The sequence below is a fragment of the Phoca vitulina genome, unplaced genomic scaffold (genome assembly GCF_004348235.1).
Source record: "Phoca vitulina isolate PV1807 unplaced genomic scaffold, GSC_HSeal_1.0 scaffold42, whole genome shotgun sequence".
In the NCBI taxonomy this organism is placed as follows: domain Eukaryota; kingdom Metazoa; phylum Chordata; class Mammalia; order Carnivora; family Phocidae; genus Phoca; species Phoca vitulina.
In genome coordinates this window covers 2,202,618-2,224,978 of record NW_022589745.1, presented here as the reverse complement: position 1 = coordinate 2,224,978, position 22,361 = coordinate 2,202,618, and the positions used below count along the sequence as shown (strand labels likewise).

The 22,361-nt window shown below is 44.4% G+C and overlaps 1 protein-coding gene across 1 annotated transcript in view; it reads right to left on the bottom strand.

The window, feature by feature from the left end:
- The window catches only part of TRAPPC12 (trafficking protein particle complex 12), a 92,026-nt gene that overhangs the window by 30,065 nt on the left and 39,600 nt on the right, over nucleotides 1-22,361 (bottom strand). The window contains exon 6 of the mRNA XM_032430016.1: nucleotides 720-832. Within this exon, the coding sequence (XP_032285907.1) occupies nucleotides 720-832 (113 nt within the window). The remainder of the gene's footprint in view (nucleotides 1-719; nucleotides 833-22,361) is intronic.

Below are 22,361 nucleotides of genomic sequence, written 5' to 3'. Positions count from 1 at the left end.
TGCCAGAGTGGGGCGATGGATGAAATTGGTGAAGGGGTTTAAGAGCGGCGAACCTGGGGCGCCTGGGTGGCTCAGTTGGTTAAGCAACTGCCTTCGGCTCAGGTCATGATCCTGGAGTCCCGGGATCGAGTCCCGCATCGGACTCCCTGCTCAGCGGGGAGTCTGCTTCTCCCTCTGATCCTCCCCCTCTCATGCTCTCTGTCTCCCATTCTCTCTCTCAGATAAATAAATAAAAAATCTTTAAAAAAAAAAAAAAAAAAGAGCGGCGAACCTTCCAAGTGGACAGTAAATAAGACATGTGGATGTAACGGACAGCATGGGGAATACAGCCAATAACACTGCTGCAACTTTCTACGGTGACAAGTGGTAACCAGACTTATTATGTGACGATTTCCTAATGTACATAGATGCTGAATCACTATGTGTACTCCTGAAACAGACACAATACTGTATGTTAATTATTCAACAACAACAAAAACTAAGGAAGAAGGATTTCAGGCCCTAAGTTTTGCCAAAAAACATCCACTGCCCCCAAAACAATTTTAGCAAGAACAAAGAAAACTGTGGTCATGATGAATTGGGTCACCCTTTCTGGGGGAAGTGATAACGGTGGTTGTTGGGGTGGGTTGGGAGGAAGTAATGTGGTACGCTCCCTCTGGGGTGTACTCTCCATTGGGAGGGGAGAAGGACTGAACAGGTCACCACGGAGCCATCATTACCTTGCTGCAGATGGCCTTCACTTTGTGCAGTCTGTCCAGGGACTCCTGTGGATTGCCCAGGTATTGCTGAAGCTCTGCGTGTAAGATCCGCATCGAAAAGGGGACCATGGAGCCTAGAATCAAAGTCAAAGTTGAGTTAGTTAGCTATCACTCAGCATGCTTTCAGACTTCACACACCCGAAGGAGGGAACTGCCAATGTCCCAGCAGACATGATGACAGAATACCTTCATTTCTTGGTAAAGTATGCAATGGTGTCAATGATAAAATATATGTTGGGTGTCTCGGTAAAGCCGTATATACGTATGTTCTAGACAATTATCAAAGGAGAAAGGTGGTCACTACTGTTTCCATAGCTGTGCTTTAACTAGGGACTGCTTCCTCTTCCAATAAAAGAAACCACAAAACACTCATGGATTTTTAAAATATTTTTTTGGTATGACAAGCTCAAGTAGAAGGTTGCTTAGGTTGGAGTCCCTAGAAGAACCTAAAAGGAGGCTCTGAAAGCACGTAAGGATGTGGGGGTTGCAGGACCAGGGAAGGAAAGTGAGTGAAGGTGTGTCTCAGGTCCAGGTCCTGAGGATGGAGCTTAGCCTGATTCAGTGATGTGCAAGTGCGTGTGCACGTGTGTGTGTGCACGTGTGGGGTGTGTGTGTGGCTCTGGAGCAAAGACTCTCTCTCAGAGGTGCCCCAGCAGCAGGCAAGGGAGCTAGACTTGAAAACTCTGCCCGCCAGGCCTGACCCCCAGGGAACACTCCATCAGTGTGCTGAGGGGGAATGAGGGCAGCTGTCTGAAGGACTGCACGTGAAATGAACTTATATACAGTGTTTGAATGTGGCTGCATCATCTCTCAGAATAAGGGAACGTTTTTATTGATGTCATGTCTCTTCTCATAGGATTTGGAATTTGACATATAGTATATATACGCAGTACATAAAAACCATCAAAATTATCAGATAGCCTGTGCTGGTCACATATGAGATAATGGATATGAACATGACAACACAGCGCAATCCCGAAGAGTCAGAAGAGGGGCTTTTCAAAACAGACTGGAGGCGTCAATGTCTGGATCCAGAATACAGTTTGGAAGATGGTTAGACAACAAGCTATGTGACACTTGCAAATGACTCGGCTTCTCTGTACCTCAGTCTGCCCACCCACCTGACCATTAATCATCAGGGAGAGTCCTCCATGCACCATACTAAGATGGCTTCTCAACTGAGCTTCTTCTTACCTTGAAATGGTAGGATGCTCTATGGTCTTTAATAAAGACAGAAGAAAGACCTATAAGGAAGTCATAAATAAGGAACACCACAAAAAGTAGGTTCTATGGTGATTATAAGTCCGGAGAAGAGAAAGATGACAATTACTGAATTTTAAATGTTTGAATTTTTTTTTGGAAAATGGTTTTTGTTTTTGTTTTTTTTAGAACACTAAATAATTCCTATGTCTAAAGAGGATGGATGACTGAGAGAGAATATCTCTAGAACTCCGTAAGTTCTGTATGATAAGCACAGAAGCAAACCTTCGGCACATCCCAAACCCAATTTATAAATGAGCTGACTATACGACAAGGTGGCAGGGAGTTATCTGCTGAATACACTGGCAAATGCCCATGCACCAGAGAGTTTCTGAATTTAAAAGGACATCAAAATCATTTGGAGCTAAATGAGAATGAAAGTACAACTTATCAAAATTTGTGAGATGCTGTAAAAGCAGTGCTAAGAGGGAATTTTACAGTATTAGATGAATATATTTGAAAAGAAAGAAAATCAACCATCTAAGCTTCCACCTTAGAATACTAGGGAAAGGCAGGCAATATAGAAGAAAAAGAAAATAGAAATTAAAGCAGAAATCAATGACATTGAAAACAGGAAATCAACAGAGAAAACCAACAAAATTCAAAGTTGGTTTTTAAACAAAATTAGTAAAATTAATAAACCTCTAGCCAGGCTAACAAAGAAATAAAAGAGAAGACATGAATTACTAATATTAGAAATAAAAGAGGGATCATCACTACTGATTACATGGACATTAAAAGGATAATAAAGGAATACTATGAAGAACTCTATGTCCACAAATTTTATAACCTAGATGAAATGGACCAATTCCTTGAAAGACACAATTTAGGAAAATCACACAAAGAGGAAGAGATAATCTGAATAGGCTAATATCTACTTAAAAATTAAGTCAAGAAATAATAACCTTTCAAAACAGAAAGCACCAGGCCCAGATGCACCAGTAAACTTTACCAAACATTTAAGGAAGAAATGATACCAATTCTCTATAATCTCTTCCAGGAAATAGATGCAGAGGGGATACTTCCTATATTATTCAATGAGGCTAACAGTACCCTAATACCAAAACTAGACAAAGACATTACAGGATAAAAAACTATAGACCAGTATGGCTCAGGAATGCTGACACAAACATCCTCAACAAAATTGGAAAATCAAATCCAACTAAACTGAATCCAACAAAAAATTAGCAAATCAAACCCAAAAGTGTATAAAAAGAATTATACACCATGACCAAATGGGATTTATTCCAGGTATGAAAAGCTGGTCTAACACTCAAAAATCAGTGTAACCCTGATCACATCAAAGAGGCTAAACAAGAAAAGTCACATGGTGTACCAACAGATGCGGAAAACACATTTGACAAAATATAACACCTGTTCATGATAAAAACTCTCAGCAAAGGAACAGAGAACTTCCTCCACTTGATAAGGAACATCTACAAAAACCTACAGCTAACAACAGCCTTAATGATGAGAAACTGGATGTTTTCCCCGTAAGATCTTGAATAAGGAAAGGATGTCCTCTTTTTACTACTCCTATTGCACATGATACTAGGAGTCTTAATGCAATAAGACAAAAAAGAAAAAAAAGGAAAAAGGTGTAGAGATTAGAAAGGAAGAAATAAAACTCTTTGCAGATGATAAAATCATCTATGCAGAAAATCCCAAAGAACTGACAAAAAACAAAAACAAAAACAAAAACACCAAAAAAAATCTTCAAGAAATAAGCAACTAAAGGAACAGGATACGAGAGGTTAATCTGTAAGTCAATTGGTTTGATTTACACCAGCAATGAACAACTGAAATTTGAAATTAAAAACACAATACCATTGGGGTGCCTGGGTGGCTCAGTCAGTTAAATGTCTACTCAGGTCATGATCTCAGGGATCTGGGATCCACCCATGTGTCAGGCTCCCTGCTTGCGGGAACCTGCTTCTCCCACTGCTCCTCCCCCCTGCTCGTGTGTTCTTTCTGTCTCTCTCAAATAAATAAACTCTTAAAAAAAAAGAGAAGAAATACTTTGTTAAAAAAAAAATCCAAAAAACACAATACTATTTATGTTAACACCAACATAAATGAAATAGTAAGATATAAATTTAGCAAAATACGTAGAAGATCTATATGAGGAAAACTATAAGGCTCTGGTGAAAGAAATCAAAAAAGATGTGAATAAATGGAAAGATGCTCCATGTGAACAGACAGGAAGACTCCACACTGCCAACGTGTCTGTTCTCACAACTTTTCTGCACATTCAAAGCAATCACAATCAAACCCCCATATTATTTTGTGGACGTGGACACACTGATTCTCAGGTTTATGTGTAGAGGCAAAAGATCATAAATATCCAACGCAACACTGAAGAGAAGAGCAAAGTTGGAGAATACACACCATCCAACTTTATGACTTACTAGAAAACTACTGTAACAAAGACTGTGACACTAGCAAAAAATAGAACAAATACATGCATGGAACAGAACAGAAAGCCCAGAAATACACCTCATAAATACAGTCAACTGATCTTTGACAGAGGAGTAAAGGTAAGTCAAAGGAGAAAGAGCAGTCCCTTCAGCAAATGATTCTGGGACAACTAGACATCTATGTGAGGGGGAGAAAAAAATCAATCTCAACACAGACCTTCCATCTTTCACAAAACTTAACTCAATATGGGTAATAGACCTAAATGTAAAATGCAAAACCGTGAAATGTCGAGAACAGAACATAGGGGAAAATCTAAGTGACCTGGGTTTGGTGATAACTTTTTAGATACAAAACCGAAAACATGATCCATAAAAGAGAAAAATGGACTCATTAAAAACTGGTCTGTGAAAGATGATGTCAAGAATACAAGAAGACAAGCCAAAGACTGGGAGGAAATGTCAGCAAAACACACATCTGATAAGGGACTTGTATCCAAAATATACAAAGAACTTAAAAATCCACAATAACAAAACTCAATAAGTGGACATCAGATCTGAACAGCTACCTCAACAAAGGTATACAGATGACAAAAAAGCATGGAAAATGCTCCCCATCACACGTATCTCATTAGGGAGCTGCAAACTGCAAATTAAAACAAAATGCAATAGTATTGCTAGACACCCATCTGAATGGTTAAAATCCAGAAAGTTGACAACACCAAATGCTGACGAAGGTGTGGAGCAAGAGGAACTCTTCATTCATCGATGGTGAAAATGCAAAATGGTACAACTGCTCTGGAAGACGGCCTGGCAATTACTTACAAAACTAAACACAGGCTTACCATATAATCCAGGAGTAGTGCTCCTAGGTATTTACCCAAGTAACTTCAGAATTTATATCCACAAAAAACCTGGCACAAGAACGCAACTTTCTTTTTTTTCATAGTAGAACTGTATTTTTTTTTAAATTTAATTTTATTGTTATGTTAGTCACCATACAGTACATCATTAGTTTTTGATGTAGTGCTCCATGATTCATTGTTTTCGTATAACACCCAGTGCTCCATGCAGTACGTGCCCTCCTTAATACCCATTACCTGGCTAGCCCATCCCTCTACCCCCCTCCCTGCTAAAACCCTCAGTTTGTTTCTTGGAGTCCATAGTCTCTCATGGTTCATCTCCCCCTCCGATTCCCCCCCCCTTCATTTTTCCCTTCTGTCTAATGTCCTCCATGCTTTTCCTTATGTTCCACAAATAAGTGAAACCATATGATAATAAGCTTTCTCTGTTTGACTTATTTCACTTAGCATAATCTCCTCCAGTCCCATCCATGTTGATGTAAAAGTTGGAGAGTCATCCTTTCTGATTGCTGAGTAGTATTCCATTGTATATATGGACCACATCTTATCGATTTATCTGTCGAAGGGCATCTCGGTTCTTTCCACAGTTTGGCTATTGCAGACATTGCTGCTATGAACATTGGGGTGCATATGGCCCTTCTTTTCACTACATCTGTGTCTTTGGGATAAATACTCAGTAGTGCAATTGCTGGGTCATAGGGTAGCTCTATTTTTAATTTTTTTTTAAAGATTTTATTTATTCATTCATGAGAGACAGGGAAAGAGAGAGAGAGACGCAGAGGCAGAGAGAAGCAGGCTCCCTGCTGAGCAGGGAGCCCGATGCGGGACTCGATCCCAGGACCCCGGGATCATAACCTGAGCCGAAAGCAGACACTTAACCATCTGAGCCACCCAGGCGCCCTCTATTTTTATTGAGGCACCTCCACACTATTTTCCAAAGTGGCTGTACCAACTTGCATTCCCACCACCCTTTCTCCACAACCTCTCCAACATTTGTTGTTTCTTGCCTTGTCAATTTTTGCCATTCTAATGCTGTAAGGTGGTATCTCAATGTGGTTTTGATTTGAATTTCCCAGTGCTAATGATGATGAACATTTTTTCATGTGTCTGTTAGCCATCTGTATGTCTTCTTTGGAGAAGTGTTTGTTCATGTCTTCTGCCCATTTTTTGACTTATTTGTTTTTTGGGTGCTGAGTTTGAGAAGTTCTCTATAGATCTAAGATATCAGCCCTTTGTAGTGTCATTTGCAAATATCTTCTCCCATTCCGTGGGTTGCCTCTTTGTATTGTTGACTGTTTCCTTTGCTGTGCAGAAGATTTTATCTTGATGAAGTCCCAAAAGTTCATTTGCTTTTGTTTCACTTGCCTTTGGAGATGTATCTTGAAAGAAGCTGCGGTGGCCGATGCAAAGAGATTACTGCCTATGTTCTCCTCTAGGATTTTGATGGATTCCTGTCTCACATTGAGGTCTTTCATCCATTCTGAGTTTATCTTTGTATATGGTGTTAGAGAATGGTCGAGTTTCATTCTTCTATATATAGTTGTCCAATTTTCCCAGCACCATTTATTGAAGAGACTTTTTTCCATTGCCTATTTTTTCCTGCTTTGTCGAAGATTATTTGACCATAGAGTTGTGGGTCCATATCTGGGCTCTCTATTCTGTTCCATTGGTCTATATGTCTGTTTTTGTGCCAGTACCATGCTGTCTTGGTGATCACTGCTTTGTAATATAGCTTGAAATCCGACAACGTGATGCCCCAGCTTTTTCTTTTTCAACATTTCCTTGGTGATTCGGGATTTTTTCTGATTTCATACAAATTTTAGGATTGTTTGTTCCAGGACTTTGAAAAATGTCATTGGAATTTTGATGGGGATGGCGTTGAAGGTATAGATTGCTCTGGGCAGAATAGACATTTTAACAATGTTTATTCTTCTGAACCATGAGCATGGAATGTTTTTCCTTTTTTTTTTTTTTTTTTTGTCTTCTTCAATTTCTTTCATGAGTATTCTGTAATTCCTAGAGTATAGCTCCTTTACCTCTTTGGTTAGGTTTATTCTGAGGTATCTTATGGTTTTTGGTGCTATTGTAAATGGGATCGTTTCTCTAATTTCTCTTTCTACAGTTGTATTGTTAGTGTATAAGAAAGCAACTGATTTCTGTGCATTGAATTTGTATCCTGCCACATTACTGAATTGCTGGATGAGTTCTAGTAATTTGGGGGTGGAATCTTTTTGATTTTCCACATAAAGTATCCCGTCATCTGCAAAGAGAGAGAGTTTGACTTCTTTGCCAATTTGAATACGTTTTATTGCTTTCTGTTGTCTGACTGCTGTTGCTAGGACTTCTAGTACTATGTTGAACAATAGTGGCGAGAGTGGGTATCCTTGACATGTTCCTGATCTTAAGGGAAAGGCTCTCAGCTTTTCCCCATTGAGGATGATATTCGCTGTGGGTTTTTCATAGATGGATTTTATGAACTTGAGGAATGTTCCCTCTATATCTATACTCTGAAGAGTTTTAATCAGAGGATGTTGTATTTTGTCAAATGCTTTTTCTGCATCAATTGAGAGGACCATATGGCTCTTCTCTCTCCTCTTATTAATGTGTTCTATCACACTGATTGATTTGCAAATGTTGAACCATGCTTGCATCCCAGGGATAAATCCCACTTGGTCATGGTGGATGATCCTTTCAATGTATTGTTGGATCCTATTAGCTAGGATTTTGTTGAGAATTTTGGAATCTACATTCAACATGGATATTGGTCTGAAATTCTTTTTGATGGGGTCTTTGCCTGGATTGGGGATAAAGGTAATGCTGGCCTCATAGAATGAGTCTGGAAGCTTTCCTTCTGTTTCTATTTTTTGAAACAGGTTCAGGAGAATAGGTGTTACTTCTTTGAATGTTTGGTAGAATTCCCCAGGGAATCCATCAGGCCCTGGACTCTTGTTTTTTGGGAGGTTTTTGATCACTGCTTCAATCTCGTTACTGGTTATTCTTCCTGTTTCAGTCTTGGCAGTTTATAGGTTTCCAAGAAGGCATCCATTTCTTCCAGGTTGCTTAATTTATTGGTATATAGTTGATAATAATTTCTAATAATTGTTTCTATTTCCTTAGCGTTAGTCGTGATCTCTCCCCTTTCATTCATAATTTTATTAATTTGGGTCCTTTCTCTTTTCTTTTGGATAAGTCTGGCCAGTGGTTTATCCATCTTATTCTTTCAAAGAACCAGCTTCTAGTTTCCTTGATCTGATCCACTGTGTTTCTGGTTTCTAATTCATTGCTCTCTGCTCTAATCTTAATTATTTCTCTTCTAATGCGTGGCCTAGGCATCATTTGTTGCTTTTTCTCTAGTTCTTTAAGGTGTAAAGTTGGTGAATTCGGGATTTTTCTATTTTTTTGAGTGAGGCTTGGATGGCTATGTATTTCCCCCTTAGGACCTCCTTTGCAGTATCTCATAGGTTTTGGACCAATGTGTTTTCATTCTCATTGGTTTCCATGAATTGTTTAAGGTCTTTGACTTCCTGGTTGACCCAAACATTCTTGAGCAGAGTGGTCTTTAGCTTCCACATGTTTGAATTTCTTCCAAATTTTTTCTTGTGATTGAGTTCCAGTTTTAAAGCATTATGGTCTGAGAATATGCAGGGAATAATCTCAATCTTTTGGTATCGGTTGAGACCTGATTTGTGACCCAGTATGTGGTCTAACCTGGAGAAAGTTCCATGTGCGCTCGAGAATGAGTATTCTGTTGTTTTAGGGTGGGATGTTCTGTATATATCTATGAGGTCCATCTGGTCCAGTGTTATTCAAAGCTCTGGTTTCTTTGTTGATTTTCTGCTTAGATGATTTGTCTATTGCTGAGAGTGGAGTATTGAGGTCTCCTACAATTAACGTATTATCAATATTACTCTTTATTTTGGTTAACAGTTGGCTTATGTAGTTGGCTGCTCTCATGTTGGGGGTGTAGATATTTACAATTGTTAGATCTTCTTGTTGGATAGACCCTTTAAGAATGATATAGTGTCCTCTGTGTCTCTAAGTACAGTCTTTAGCTTATAATCTAATTTGTCTGATAAAAGAACAGCTTTCTTTTGAGGTACCTTTAGGTTCAAAATGAGTCTCTTGTGGACAGCATATGGATGGGTCCTGTCTTTTTATTCAATCTGCAACCCTGTGCCGTTTTATGAGAGCATTTACGTTCACGTTGACAGTGATTATTGAAAGATATGAATTTATTGTCATCACGTTGCCTGTGAAGTCCTTGTTTCTACAGATTGTAAATTTCTGTTCTGTGTCACTCTTGGGGTCTTTCTCTTTTTATAGAACCGCCTTTAATTTTCTTGAAGGGCCGGCTTAGTGGTCTCTCTCTCTCCACCCTCTCAGGGATCCCAATTCTGACATTGGAACGTTTCATGGTGTCACTTAGCTCTCTGATTCTGGTTTCATGGATTTTGAGTTTTTTCTCCCTGGCCTCCTCTTTTTCCTTTTTTTCTATCAATTGGTCTTCTAGATCACTAATTCATTCTTCTGCCTTGCTTACCCTAGCTGTTAGATTATCTAGATTAGATTGGATCTCATTGAGAACATTTCTAAATTCTGCCAGTTCAGCTTTCATTTCTGCCCTTAGAGACTCTATGTTGCCATTAATCGATTTCTCCATTCTAGCTATCATCTTCGTAACTGTTACCCTGAAGTCCATTTCCGACATCTTGGTTATATCTGTATCCATTTGTAAATCTGTGGCAGGAGTCACAGTCTCTTGAGTCTTTCCTATTGTGGGGGTTCCTCCTCCTATTCATTGTTGAGGGATGGTTGAGGGAATGTACAGAGTCCAAATTATTGACCACAACCCAAGCAAGATGCACCTGTTCTATAGGGACCTTAGGGTTGTCAGCCTCTTGTTCTCCCAGCCTGTCTTCTGGGGGATGGGCCTGCCATATTGTTACTCAGGCAACCCTGTTTGGGCAGAGTTGCCCTGCTCCCCGTGTGTGGGGGGGACGGGCTCAGTGAAAACCGGTTTTTTGGGGCTTTTGTTCTCTGGTGGTTCTCTGCATCTCTTCCTAGAGTCAGAGCAGAAGAGACCGTTTCCAACCCTCTGCCTCAGAGCAGAGAGACTGCAGTCTGTTCTTCAGTGAGCTCTCCAGGCCACAGTATCTCTGTTTCTGTCTGTGCTGCTATAAACTGCAGCGTCCTGGGTTGTGTACCCCTCAGCAGGGCTCCCAGTCCTCGCCTCCAGGCTGGGGCTCATCTCTGCCCTTTGTGCTTCTAAAACCACCAGCCACCCCCAGTTCACAGGCACGGCCCCGCCGCTCCAGGTTTCAGTCCGGGGGGCTGCCCTAAAGTCCTTTCCCTGTTGCTACTGGTCTGCGAGTCTGTGCCCTGTCCCCAGTGCGGGAGGCTATTGCTCACCGGTGGTGCAGCATCCCCATGGCTCCCTCCACCTTCTGTTTATCCTCCGATATCTGCTCATGGAATCACGGCTCCCTGCTTCGTACCTCGAAACCAACTGCCTGCGATATTCTGTTTGTAGAGATCCAGATATATCTTCTTACATCTCAGGCTGATTTTTTGGGTGTTCAGAGTGGTCTGGTAGATATCCAGCTCAATTCAGGGGACTGGTTGGAATAGGGTCCCCTACTCCTCCACCATCTTTTCTTCCTCCCGAATTGTCACAAGAACGCAACTTTATTCATCATTGCCAAAAACCAGAAGCAGCCAAGATGTCTTTTGATAGGTGAATGAATAAACTATGGTACATCCAGACAAGTGAATACTTTTCAGTACTAAAAAGAAATGTGTTACCAAACCACAAAAAGGCCTGGAGGAACCCTAAATGCACATGGCTATGTAGAAGCCAGCCTGAAAAGGCTGCATATTATATGATTCCAGCAAATAAGACAATCTGTAAGAGGCAAATCTATGAAGCCAGTGAAAGGATCGGTGGTTTCCTGGGGCTAACGGGGAGGAAGGACAAGCAGGGAGAAGACAGAGGATGTTAAGGGCAGTGAAACTATTCTGTGGGATACCCTAACAGTAGATAAACTTCATTATCCATTTGTCCAGACTCAAAGAATGTACAACACCAGGAGTGAGTTCTAAAGGACAGATTTTTAATAACAATGTATCAATCTATTGTAACAAATGTCCTACACAAATGCAAGATGTTAACAATAATACAAGATATTAATAAGAATTGTGTGCAAAAGAGGGAGTATATGGAACTCTCTGTACTAAACCTGAAAGAATCCTAAAAATAAAGATTGATTAAAAAAAAGACAAGCTCAACTGCACTCAGAATTTAATGTACAACAAAGACAGTATCCCCAAATTATTGAAAAGGAAAATGTAATTTTCAATAAGCACTGTTGGGGTATGTAGAAGGCCACATGAAAAAAGAAATAAAATTAGATCCATTTCTTAAGGAAAAAAAAAAAGACCATGTTCTGGGGAATCTCAAATTGGAATGAAAAAAATATTTTTTCTTAGAAATACTAAATATGGTAGCCAGTTATAGGCGAAAGAGTAATATTAGTATTCTATTCAAGATGTATTTAACGGTCAAACAGGCTTTTGTGGGCTGACCTAAGGGTCTAACTAGGTACAGATTGAATTCTATGGAAAATATTTTTTAAGTACCGACTACTTTGCACATGAACTTGCGGAGTCCCACTGGTGAAGCATGCAGTCTGTTCATAGTTAAACCACAGAAAAGTGGTCTGTAGTTTGATGAATGTTATAAAAATGTAATTTTTTGGTATGGTATGAGTAGCTGAAAAGTTCACAGCTTCAAATGAAATGTTTACTTTTAGCTGAAAGAGATGGAAGTACATTAAAATTAGTTTAATTAATTGCATAAAGATATGCAGGCAGGTGGAGGAAGATATCAACAGATTTCAGAAAGCAACCAGACACACAAGGTGGGCTCAAAGCTACTAAGAACCCCGGTTCTGCGAGTGGTCCTTCCCCCAGCTGCAGACTGGGGCCCTGCGTGGACCTACCATGCCAGAACCTGCCTCCGCCAAGGCCCGGGGGCCTGAGTACACAGGAAAGCTGGAAAAGCCCTGCTCTGAACCCTTACCTGCCGCCTGAGTTCAAAGTGCACTAGCCCCACGGCTGTCAAGCGCAATCTGTATGTCTAAACATGCCTCCACACACAGCCTCACTCGTTAGAGTCAAATCAAAGCTGGCAGCCGGTATGAAAACAGCCATCATGCATCGCATGACCAAGTCTCCCTCCAAGTTACGCGCTGTTTCCTCGCCATCGCCTGCTCTTTCTAGAGCAAATACAGGCATTGAGAGAAGAACCGGGGCTAGGGGATGGGAGAGTGCAGAAACCGTGTGGGGCTGATCCGTGGTCCGCACTCCTCCTGCCCCCCATGTGGGGTTTCTCGGCTCCCTGCAGTCTTGCCCGCATACAGCAGCTCCCACAGCGGCTTTTCAAGAGGCGAAAAGACAAAATTCACCCATGTCTTCCTTGAACGTGGGGACATGAATAAAATCACAAAACTCATACAGTGAAGCAAAAATTCTTTTATATAAAAAAATGTAGCATGTTATTTTAGAACTATTAACTTGTGCTCCCTCGCCCTGATGTTACAGTGAGAGGGAACAAGCCCACAGAACGCGCGGATCCCTTGCTGCCACTGGGCCATCTGCTCCTCCATCCACTGCTTCTCCCGTGCAGACAGGACGCGCTTGGGGTTCTGTGGCAGGGAAGGCACTGCTGTCCCCTCCTGCTGGCGGTACCGCTCCCTCGCAGCAGCCTCCCTCTGGGCACAGTCTGCACCTGCCAACCCCGAGCCCCTTGCAGCGTGGGCACCACACTGCCAACAGAGAGCCCTGGGTGGCGTGGATGCAGGTGACACTCGTGGCTCCCTGTGACGTGAATCTGGGAGTTTGGACTCAACCTGACAGCTGAGAACAGAAAGCAGGTGGGCTTCCTTAATGAGCACGCTGTCTCTACTGTGACTTTCTTAGAGAGATCTGGAAGCTAAGATCGAAGAAGGAAAAAGCCTTCCTCCTCTTCTCTCTTGGTACCACTTGCATCGCTTTAAAAATCAAGAGGAAAGCACACACCTCCCAGCCTCCAGGGAAAGAGAAAAATGGAAGAATTCAGAAAGAAAAAAATGCCCCTTGCTAGAAAAAAAATACACTGTTCATAGAGACGAAACATGAAACACTGGAGACCCGGTCCAGCTTGAGCATGCTCACTGAAGGTGACAAACGTTTTCTGAGGGGGTTGAGGTGCCCAGTGCAAGGCCAGGCCTGGACACACAAGCTGGGGGGGGGGGGTGTGTGTGACCACTGTCCCCAGGGAAACCACGCGGTGGTTCAATAAAGTGCAGACAACTGCAGTGATGGGACTCGGGCGTTCCCTAACAACGCTACAGACTTAGTTTTGCTTGTTTGAGGAAAAGCAGATAAAAGCACCGTTCCCCGATTCTCTTAGTCTGGCCAGACGCAGCCTCCCGTGTCTGGCGCTGGGACCCCGTGCAACCCTCCAGGCCAAGCAGTGCTGAGCAAGCTGAAACGTGCACAGCTTTCCCACTAGCCCGAGGCCTCCCTCCTGCAGGGAGAGTGAGCTTTGAAATATAGGGCTAGTCAAAATCTGTAAAGACAAATCATTCCCAGTGGATCTGTTTTTCTGGAAGATTCCCATGTACAGTCCTGACCTGCCTAACTCTAGGTTGGTGGAAGCATTCTCATTAATCATTTAGAAAACATTAAATGAAAATACTCCTACAAAATTCATTTCTGACGGTCCCCTGCCGTGCAGGGAGCCCCCACTGCTGGTCCGGCGGCAGAGAGGAATCAGAAATGAAGCAGGCCTCTGTGCTGGGCAGAGAAAAAAGACACAGACGAGTGGAGAAACTTCAGCTTCTCTGTGGAGGGGTGTGCCTTCCTTCAGCAGCACAACTCAGATAGTCTGACCTCCCACTGCTCATCTGCCCTGTGTGCTGGGCTGATGGCGTCCTCTCGGGACAGGGCAGGGGTCCTGGAACATGGCCACCCTGCCGTGAGGCCCAGCCATGTGGACATCCAGCAGAGAGCACCTAAAGGGTCTACATGGGCCCTCTGCCCCGCATTAACAGCACATGTTCAGAGGACCTTTGCCCGGGCATTTCTGTCTCACTTCCAAGCTGTGCAGGGCCCTGTGCAGGGGATCACTGCTCTGCACGTGTTTCCCTCGACATCTCCCTCTGCTCTGCTGGTCTCACGTTGTTCTCGATTCTCCGACAGCCTGAGGAGGAGCCACGTCGCTGGCGTCTCTCCTTTCACTGCTCGGTTATCGGGACACAGGTCATTGGATGGCTGTCTGACAGAGAACATGGTGCCCTTCACCTTTTCCGTAGAAACAGTCCTCAACAAGACTGCCTGCAACTTCAATGCTGCATTTTATTAGAAGATTATTTAGTTACTTGAGAGACAGAGAGTCAGCTCGTGAGCACCAAGCGGGGGGGAGTGGCAGGCAGAGGGAGAAGCAGGCTTCCCGCCGAGCAGGGAGCCCGATGTGGGGCTTGATCCCAGGACCCTGAAATCATGACCTGAACCGAAGGCAGACGCTTAACCGACTGAGCCACTCAGGCGCCCCCAACGCTGCATTTTAAATTAAAAAAGCCCCACAACCATACTGAACACATCCAAAAACATCCCAGCTGATTTATTAGGTAAACAGGAAATTCAGTGCCGGTCTAGTGCACGAGGCATGGATCACACCACCTCCACGGGAGTCTGGGAGGGCTGTGTGTGATCCGGTCCGTCACCGTGGCGGTTCTTGTGTAAGACAGGTTCAGGAGTGTTCTAATGGTAGCAGTGGAACCCCAAATGGAACACGTCCATATCTATAAGGATTTCTTCTAGGAAAAGACTGGAAATGCCAAAGTTCATTAAAACTGTGAGCAAGTGAAAAGCAGTAAAATTAACAACCAGCTTGCTCAGAATGAGGAAAATACGCTTCAAATGATAAATGCTCAAGACGTCTGGCATAAGGTAGAAATGTAACCTAAGCAGAAGATGTGAACTCCAAGAGGTGAATTTTGTCACAGAAAACAAAATAAGACATTTGAAATGCGCTTAACAATTAATTCTGAGCTATCACGTATGGTTATGTGTTGGAAAAAAGTTTCCGAATTTTGATTGGGGAACCAGAAATGTGAATTCCACGATTCTGGAGGGAAGGCAGAAAAGGACGAGAGACCAGCGACAATTTACCTTTACTTCCGGAGGAGTGGATAGATGAAGGAAGGGTACAGAGGTTTAGCGTCCAATTCAAGTGTTTGCCTCATCAATTTTTTTTTTTTTTTAAAGATTTTATTTATTTATGTATTAGAGAGCGAGCGAGAGAGAAACAGCATGAGAGGGGAGAAGGTCAGAGGGAGAAGCAGGCTCGCCGCTGAGCTGGGAGCCCGATGTGGGACTCGATCCCGGGACTCCAGGATCATGACCTGAGCCGAAGGCAGTCGCTTAACCAACTGAGCCACCCAGGCGCCCATGCCTCATCAATTTTAATTGATGACTGACTTGGTAATCTGTGCAGATGAAGTCCTGAAATACGACTTCATGACAGCACCACGAGGAACTCTAGTAACTTCCACTCAGTGTACCCCGGCTCAGCGTTACAGGAATCACTGAATTTCGTAAACACCACACTGAGGAGCGTCAGAACAGACTTTCTTTCCCATCTTCGGCTTCAAAGTTTTCCTCCAGATGCAGAGAAAGTCAAGTGAACTCTTTAATGCTGAGAAGTACTTTGAAAACCCAAGCGCTGGTGTAAGTTTTACCCACCCACTTTCATCATGGCTCTTTCTTTTGAACAAGAGAGAATCCCAAACAGCGGATTAAAAAGGTGGTGCTGGGATTCTGGACAATCTCACTACCCCACAAGAGGCCGAATCTAATGAATGGATATACCACCGATGTCAGGAATGCACATTTCATTGCTTGTGAAGATAAAAACACAATGAATACGTGTGGCACAAAGCATGAGCCCAGATGTAAACCATCAACAGCTGTCAATAATCACGTATTGATACTGGTTCATCAATGTAACAGACGTGCCACACCAAGCAAGACGTTAATGAAAAGACACGATGAATGGCCTAGTTATATTATCTGCAGGTACAACCCCCGTCTACAAATCTCATGAATACAAACCCTTTTCCTTTTCCCTTTAAAGGGAAAAGCAGTTTGTTCTAGAATTAACAATTAACAATTACAAAATAAACACAATTAAAAGCAACTTAAAAAGAGAAGCCGATCACAGGCATACGAAGAACGACTCCCAAGAGGAAAGCAGCGTGTACTGCTTGGACAGGTGTGCGAAAGCCCTAACACTCAACAGTCGTTCCAGAGTTGTCAACATTAAAGACAAACAAAAACAAAAACATTCTTAACCTCGGCCAAAGGCTGGTGCCCACAAGCCCCTTGCCATTTCCTCTTGCCACCTCCACCCCAAGAGGTGGGGTGACAGTAGGCTTCCAGAGGGGGCTGACTGCTCCTGGGGTGTGCAGGGAGGTCACGGGGTGTCTGTCTACGCGGTCACAGATCAGGTGCCCGGGACCCGTGGGGGAATGCTCGCTAAGCCAACTGTGCATCCCGTCTCGTTCCCATTAGAATCTAAGGTGGCAGGGAATCAGGGGCTCAGGGTGCATTTGGGGCACACGGGAGGAATGGTCTCTGACAGCGCCTGACACAGAGCCTGGGGAGCTCTGCATGGCCTTCTCGGCCCTCCGAAGCTCCAGGCACAGGGCAGGGAGCTGCTCCACACCCTCTTTCCACTAATCCCCCTCACAAAGCTCCTTCCATGTGCACACGGTGGTCACAGCGACAGCACACTGGAGCTCAGCGAGGAAACTGGTCTGGAAAGCTGTATGGTCGGCGCTTCACCTGTTCCAACCTGCCCGGCCCAGGTCAAGGACGCCGGCATGATCAGTCTGCACTTACTATTTCTGACATCACAACATGTGGAAGCAAGGTGAGGACACTCCGAAAATGTGATAGGCTGCACACAAAAAAGGTCATGTTGGTATATCGCAATTACAATATTTTTCTAGGGTTAGAAATAATATTCCCAGATCCGGAGAAGATATTTGCAAGATTCATAAAGGACAAAAGATTAAATACTCAAAATATGTGGAGAACTTCAACAGAGCAGTAACAAAAGATAACCCGATGGGAACACAGGCCCAGACCCTGGGAGCCCTGGGGAGGAAACGCCAACAAACGCTTTCACGTGAAAAGGCGTTTCACTCAGAAGCATTAAGTTAAAACGTGAGGTTAGAATTTCAGACCCACCAGACAGAAGTCTGACCAATAATGACTGATTCGCAGGTGATGAAACAAAAACTTTAAGACACTGGTGTTGGGAGTGTGAATTATTACAGCTGCTTTGGAAAGCAATTTGATTGTTTTCTCATAAAATTGAAAATACAGGGGCTCCTAGGTGGCTCAGTCGTTAAGCGTCTGCCTTCGGCTCAGGTCATGATCCCAGGGTCCTGGGATGGAGCCCGACATCGGGCTCCCTGCTCAGCGGGGAGCCTGCTTCTCCCTCTGCCTGCCGCTCCCCCTGCTTGTGCTCTCTCTCCCTCTCTGACAAATAAATAAATGAAATCTTAAAAAAAAACAAAACAAAACTGAAAATACAAACGCCATACAGCCAGGCAGTGGCACTTTGAACGTGGGCCTTAGAGAAACGCAAGAACACGGGCACCAGACACTTCCATGTGTCTGTGAGTATGTGTGTGCATGCAGCGGAAGTGTGAAAACATGGCCTGTGAGCACACATGACACATGCAGGGGAGTGACCCCTCTGGGAGGGGACAGAACTGGGGCGCCTGAAAGGCCACGTTGGTAATGTGTACTTGAACTTATTGCAAAAATGGCTAAAGTAAATGTGGAAAAATGTTAATATTTACTGAGTGTTTAATAAAATTCTTTCTTGTGTTTAAAAACGTTTAATTAAAATAAATAGTCAATTTGGGTCGAGTGAAGAGTAAAGAGGACTCAAGCAGGGGGCATGTCCAGACTGGGTTTCCCAGGGACAGAAGTGCATGGGAATCGGGGTGAACAGGACGTGAGCGACACAGAAACACCCAACACGCCCACACGTGCAAACCAATCCCTGTGCCCAAGGGCGTTCGGTTCCCGTGAAGCAGTGATGGCGTCCCCAGGAATTTAGAGAGGACCCTACTGGACAGAGTTAGAACTCACAGGTAGGGGACTTGTGTCTCAAAATCAGAGCGCTACAAGAAAGAAAGAACCTTACGACACGCTTATCTTTCTTTTTCTCTGCCCCGGACACAGAGGCCACATGGTGTTACCATGGAGCTCAATTTTCGTTCTTGTTTTGACATCTTCTACCCTTACCACCAGCACTGATCTTTGGAGTTTCCTGCACCTGGTGACAAAGACAGGGAGGGCTTGGTAGCCAAGTGTGACCCTAAGGTGTCAAATCCGCTCACGACCCACCACTTCGCTGCTCAACACGGAGTCTGAGCTCTGAACGCTTCTCACCCCACTGTCGGAAGTCTGAGCAAGGGTCTGATGCAAACAGCTCCTAAGCCAACCTCTGGGGCCCTGAGGGACAGGGACCGACGGATGGCCTCCCAAGGGAGGGAGGAGTGGAGGACAGAGACCCAGGAACAGGGTTGAGCCTGGGGCGGCTCAATGCTCACTGCTGTTCTTTCTTTCAAGCAGGAGGGAGAATTCAAACCGATTAAAAGACAGTGCTGAGTTTCTGGAAACACACACACTCCACCCTTGAGACAGGCAGAAATTAAATATGAAATTGCTAGACATGTATCAGACCACAATACTCTTCCTTTCTTGGATGAAAATTTAAAAAACAAAACAAAGCACTTCATGATTTTTACTCATGATTCATTAGATGTTTTGCTATGAATATTCTGAATGGGTAAAAATTATGCCCAATATTTAAATAAAATATATTAAAGCTCATTCATAAAAGTTATTTATTTGTTTATATTGTTACAGCGTCCTCTTTAAAGCACATCTTAATGACTTTCTTTGCTTATATACTACAAGCTGAAATGAAATGAATGAATCAAAATCTTACATTTATGCTTGTTACATCACAAAATGAGAAGAAAAATTAGTAAACATTCAGCATATCACTGTGGATGAATGTTAACACACTTTAGCTGAAATGTATGTATGATTTATGTCTATTTCATAATTTAAATTAGCTGCTTAATGATGCATGGCTACTATCTTCTCTTTATCCATATCCCAGTGCAATTTAATTTCAGGCAGAATCAGAAGCGTGCTTTCTTGTCTGCGCATCTTTGGGAAAATATGTCCTCAAAACTGAGGCTAAGGATGACAGGGAGTGCTGCACCTGACCCTGAAATCTCATGCCTCATTTTACAGGAAGTTTGGTACCAGCTCCACCAAGCCGTGCTCCTGAAAGCCGGGTGAAGAGGCAGAGTCCCCGGACTCCAGGACACAGGAAGCATCACCAAACAGGGCACACCAGCTGGTGCTGTGTTCACAGACGGAAGGGTTGGGAGTAGCACTGGCCACCACAGGAAATACCTGCCTTCTCATCTCTCACTCGTTGAACGCCCATGGTAAATGCAGAAGCAGCTGATGGATGCACAGTCATTTTGAATCTACAATTCTCATGGACCTCAACAGGAACAGAAATCGGAGCATTTGTGAAGCTGCATGCTTTAGGGAATCCAGTAGTTCGGACTACTAAGAGGTGGGCCTGTGTACCCAAAGTTAAGTTTTGTCCGCTGTAGACGAGACACCTCTGGACACCAGCCCCCGACCCCCCGAGCTGCAGAGGGGGCAGCCTCCTGCCTAGCAGCATGATCATGCAATAGGGGTGGGGCTGGTGGCCACGCTCCGGCTGCAATCAGGTGGGGCGGGAAGAAACATTTTTGTTTTATGCTGAAGAGAAACATAGCTATTCCTCATTAGAAGTATGAGAATATCCTATCCTGTCCTTTTTTTTTTTTTTAAAGATTTTATTTATTTATTTGCCAGAGAGAGAGCATGGGAGAGAAAGAGCACAAGCAGGGGGAGTGGCAGGAGAGGGAGAAGCAGGCTCCCCTCTGAGCAGGGAGCCCGATGTGGGACTTGATCCTTGGACCCTGGGATCATGACCTGAGCCGAAGGCAGACGCTTAACTGACTGAGCCACCCAGGTGCCCCTATCCTGTCCTGTCTCGATTGCCAAAGCCACCAGGCATAATTTATCAAGCAGAAGTATGCCCAAACATCCCCCTTGGGCACTGCCCTTAACCCCTCCTTGGGCACCTTTCCATCAGAGCTATCAGAAGTGGCTACAGAGACTCACCTCCTTCTGGGGTGGAAGTCTGCTCATCGCCTTTCAGGTAAGGAAGGAAGCTCAAATGGCTGGAACGTGTAGACGAAAAAGGACACGGTTCATTTGCGAGCTAGAGAAGTATCCCCTGAGCGACCAGGAGAAGGCTGCACCCTCCGAACACCGCGGTCTGAATTTCCAGCGCACAGGAGGACGTGGGGCTCACCCACAGCCGGGCTCCGATGGACGGAGCCCACCACCCCCGGGGGCTTCCTGGGGCTGGAGCGTGGGAGGAGACTCACTCAGAGACCTGGCCGGGGCCTACAGCAGACACGGCTCCTGAGGCCGTGGCAGCACGGACGGGGAGCCCCTGAGCCACCTCTTCCACCTGGGGCAGCACCAGGGGGCAGGGGTGTCCTCCCGAACACTACTCCCGGCGGCTCCTGGATTCCGTCTGTCCCGGCCCCGGACCCAACAGGCCACAGGCTGGGAAGAAGTTTTACAAGTTCGGGAGGAGGGCCTGCTGTCTCCTTCGCTGACTCTGAGTCCACTCAGCCCAACTGCTTCATTTCCACTCTGTTGAGCCAACCGATCTGATTTCGGCCCGGCTTTAGGTACTGAAACCCACCTTTTCCATTCATTTCTCTTCTATGAGGGGTAATTTCCCTTAGTCAGAAGGAAGAAATAGGACTAATAACACCAGTGAGGTTAAAAGGTATGAAAGTACCCTGTGCTAGAAACCTCCAAGTCTGGGCAAACTCAGTCACGTGGTCTGGCCCCTGTCTCCCGTGTGGAGGGTAAACCCGATAAAGGAGAAAGCTTGCTCCTTCCCTGTGTCCCCTCCACAGAAACAGGATCTGAGTATTAGGAAAAACAACACAAAAAGAAGCTGAGAAATGTGTTTTAATTCTGTCTTCTCAGCTAATGTATTTATCTACTACTCATGTTAACCAAGTGAGGTGCTGATGTAAGGGCGCCTGGGTGGCTCAGTTGGTTAAGCGACTGCCTTCGGCTCAGGTCATGATCCTGGAGTCCCAGGATCGAGTCCCGCATCGGGCTCCCTGCTCAGTGGGGAACCTGCTTCTCCCTCTGACCCTCCCCCCTCATGCTCTCTCTCTCTCATTCTCTCTCTCAAATAAATAAGTAAAATCTTTAAAAAAAAAAAAAAAAAAAAGAGATGCTGATGTAAGTTTTTGACAATTCTATGGCCAACATGATCTTTATTATTAACCCGGCCTTTGTACTCTCTGGCGCTGTTACTATTTTCTCTCTGTTTCCTGACAACCAGAACTTTCCTTTTTCACTCCGCGGTTACATCCCACAAACGCTGACCAGCCAATCTTACAAAGGATGGCAGTGATCTACAGCGTGTTCCTGACAAATTAAGAACAGAATACGGCAAACAGCCCACACCGTCTTCACTATGTGCTAGCCGCTGTTCCCAGCAACCTGCACGAAGACCTCGCTCGAGCTTCACGACACCCTAAGAAGAATCAGCCCTGCCGTCCTGGTAAGGATGCTGGGACACAGAGATGCCAGATCACTTGCCCAGGCTCCAGGCGACTAAGGGGAGGGCAGGACTTACCAGGAAGCCAGACAGCGGAGGCCCGGCCTTCAGTACCACCACCTCTGCTGCCTCTCGGCAGAAGTCCTCCTGAAGCTGTCTTAGGCTCAACAGGAACATGGGAGGGGTTCCAACAGACCTACAAGGTTCTCCACCGGGAAACGTTTGCTCCCCCTCAAGGCTGCTCGTGCCCTGGAGGGCTCTCTGTCCTCTG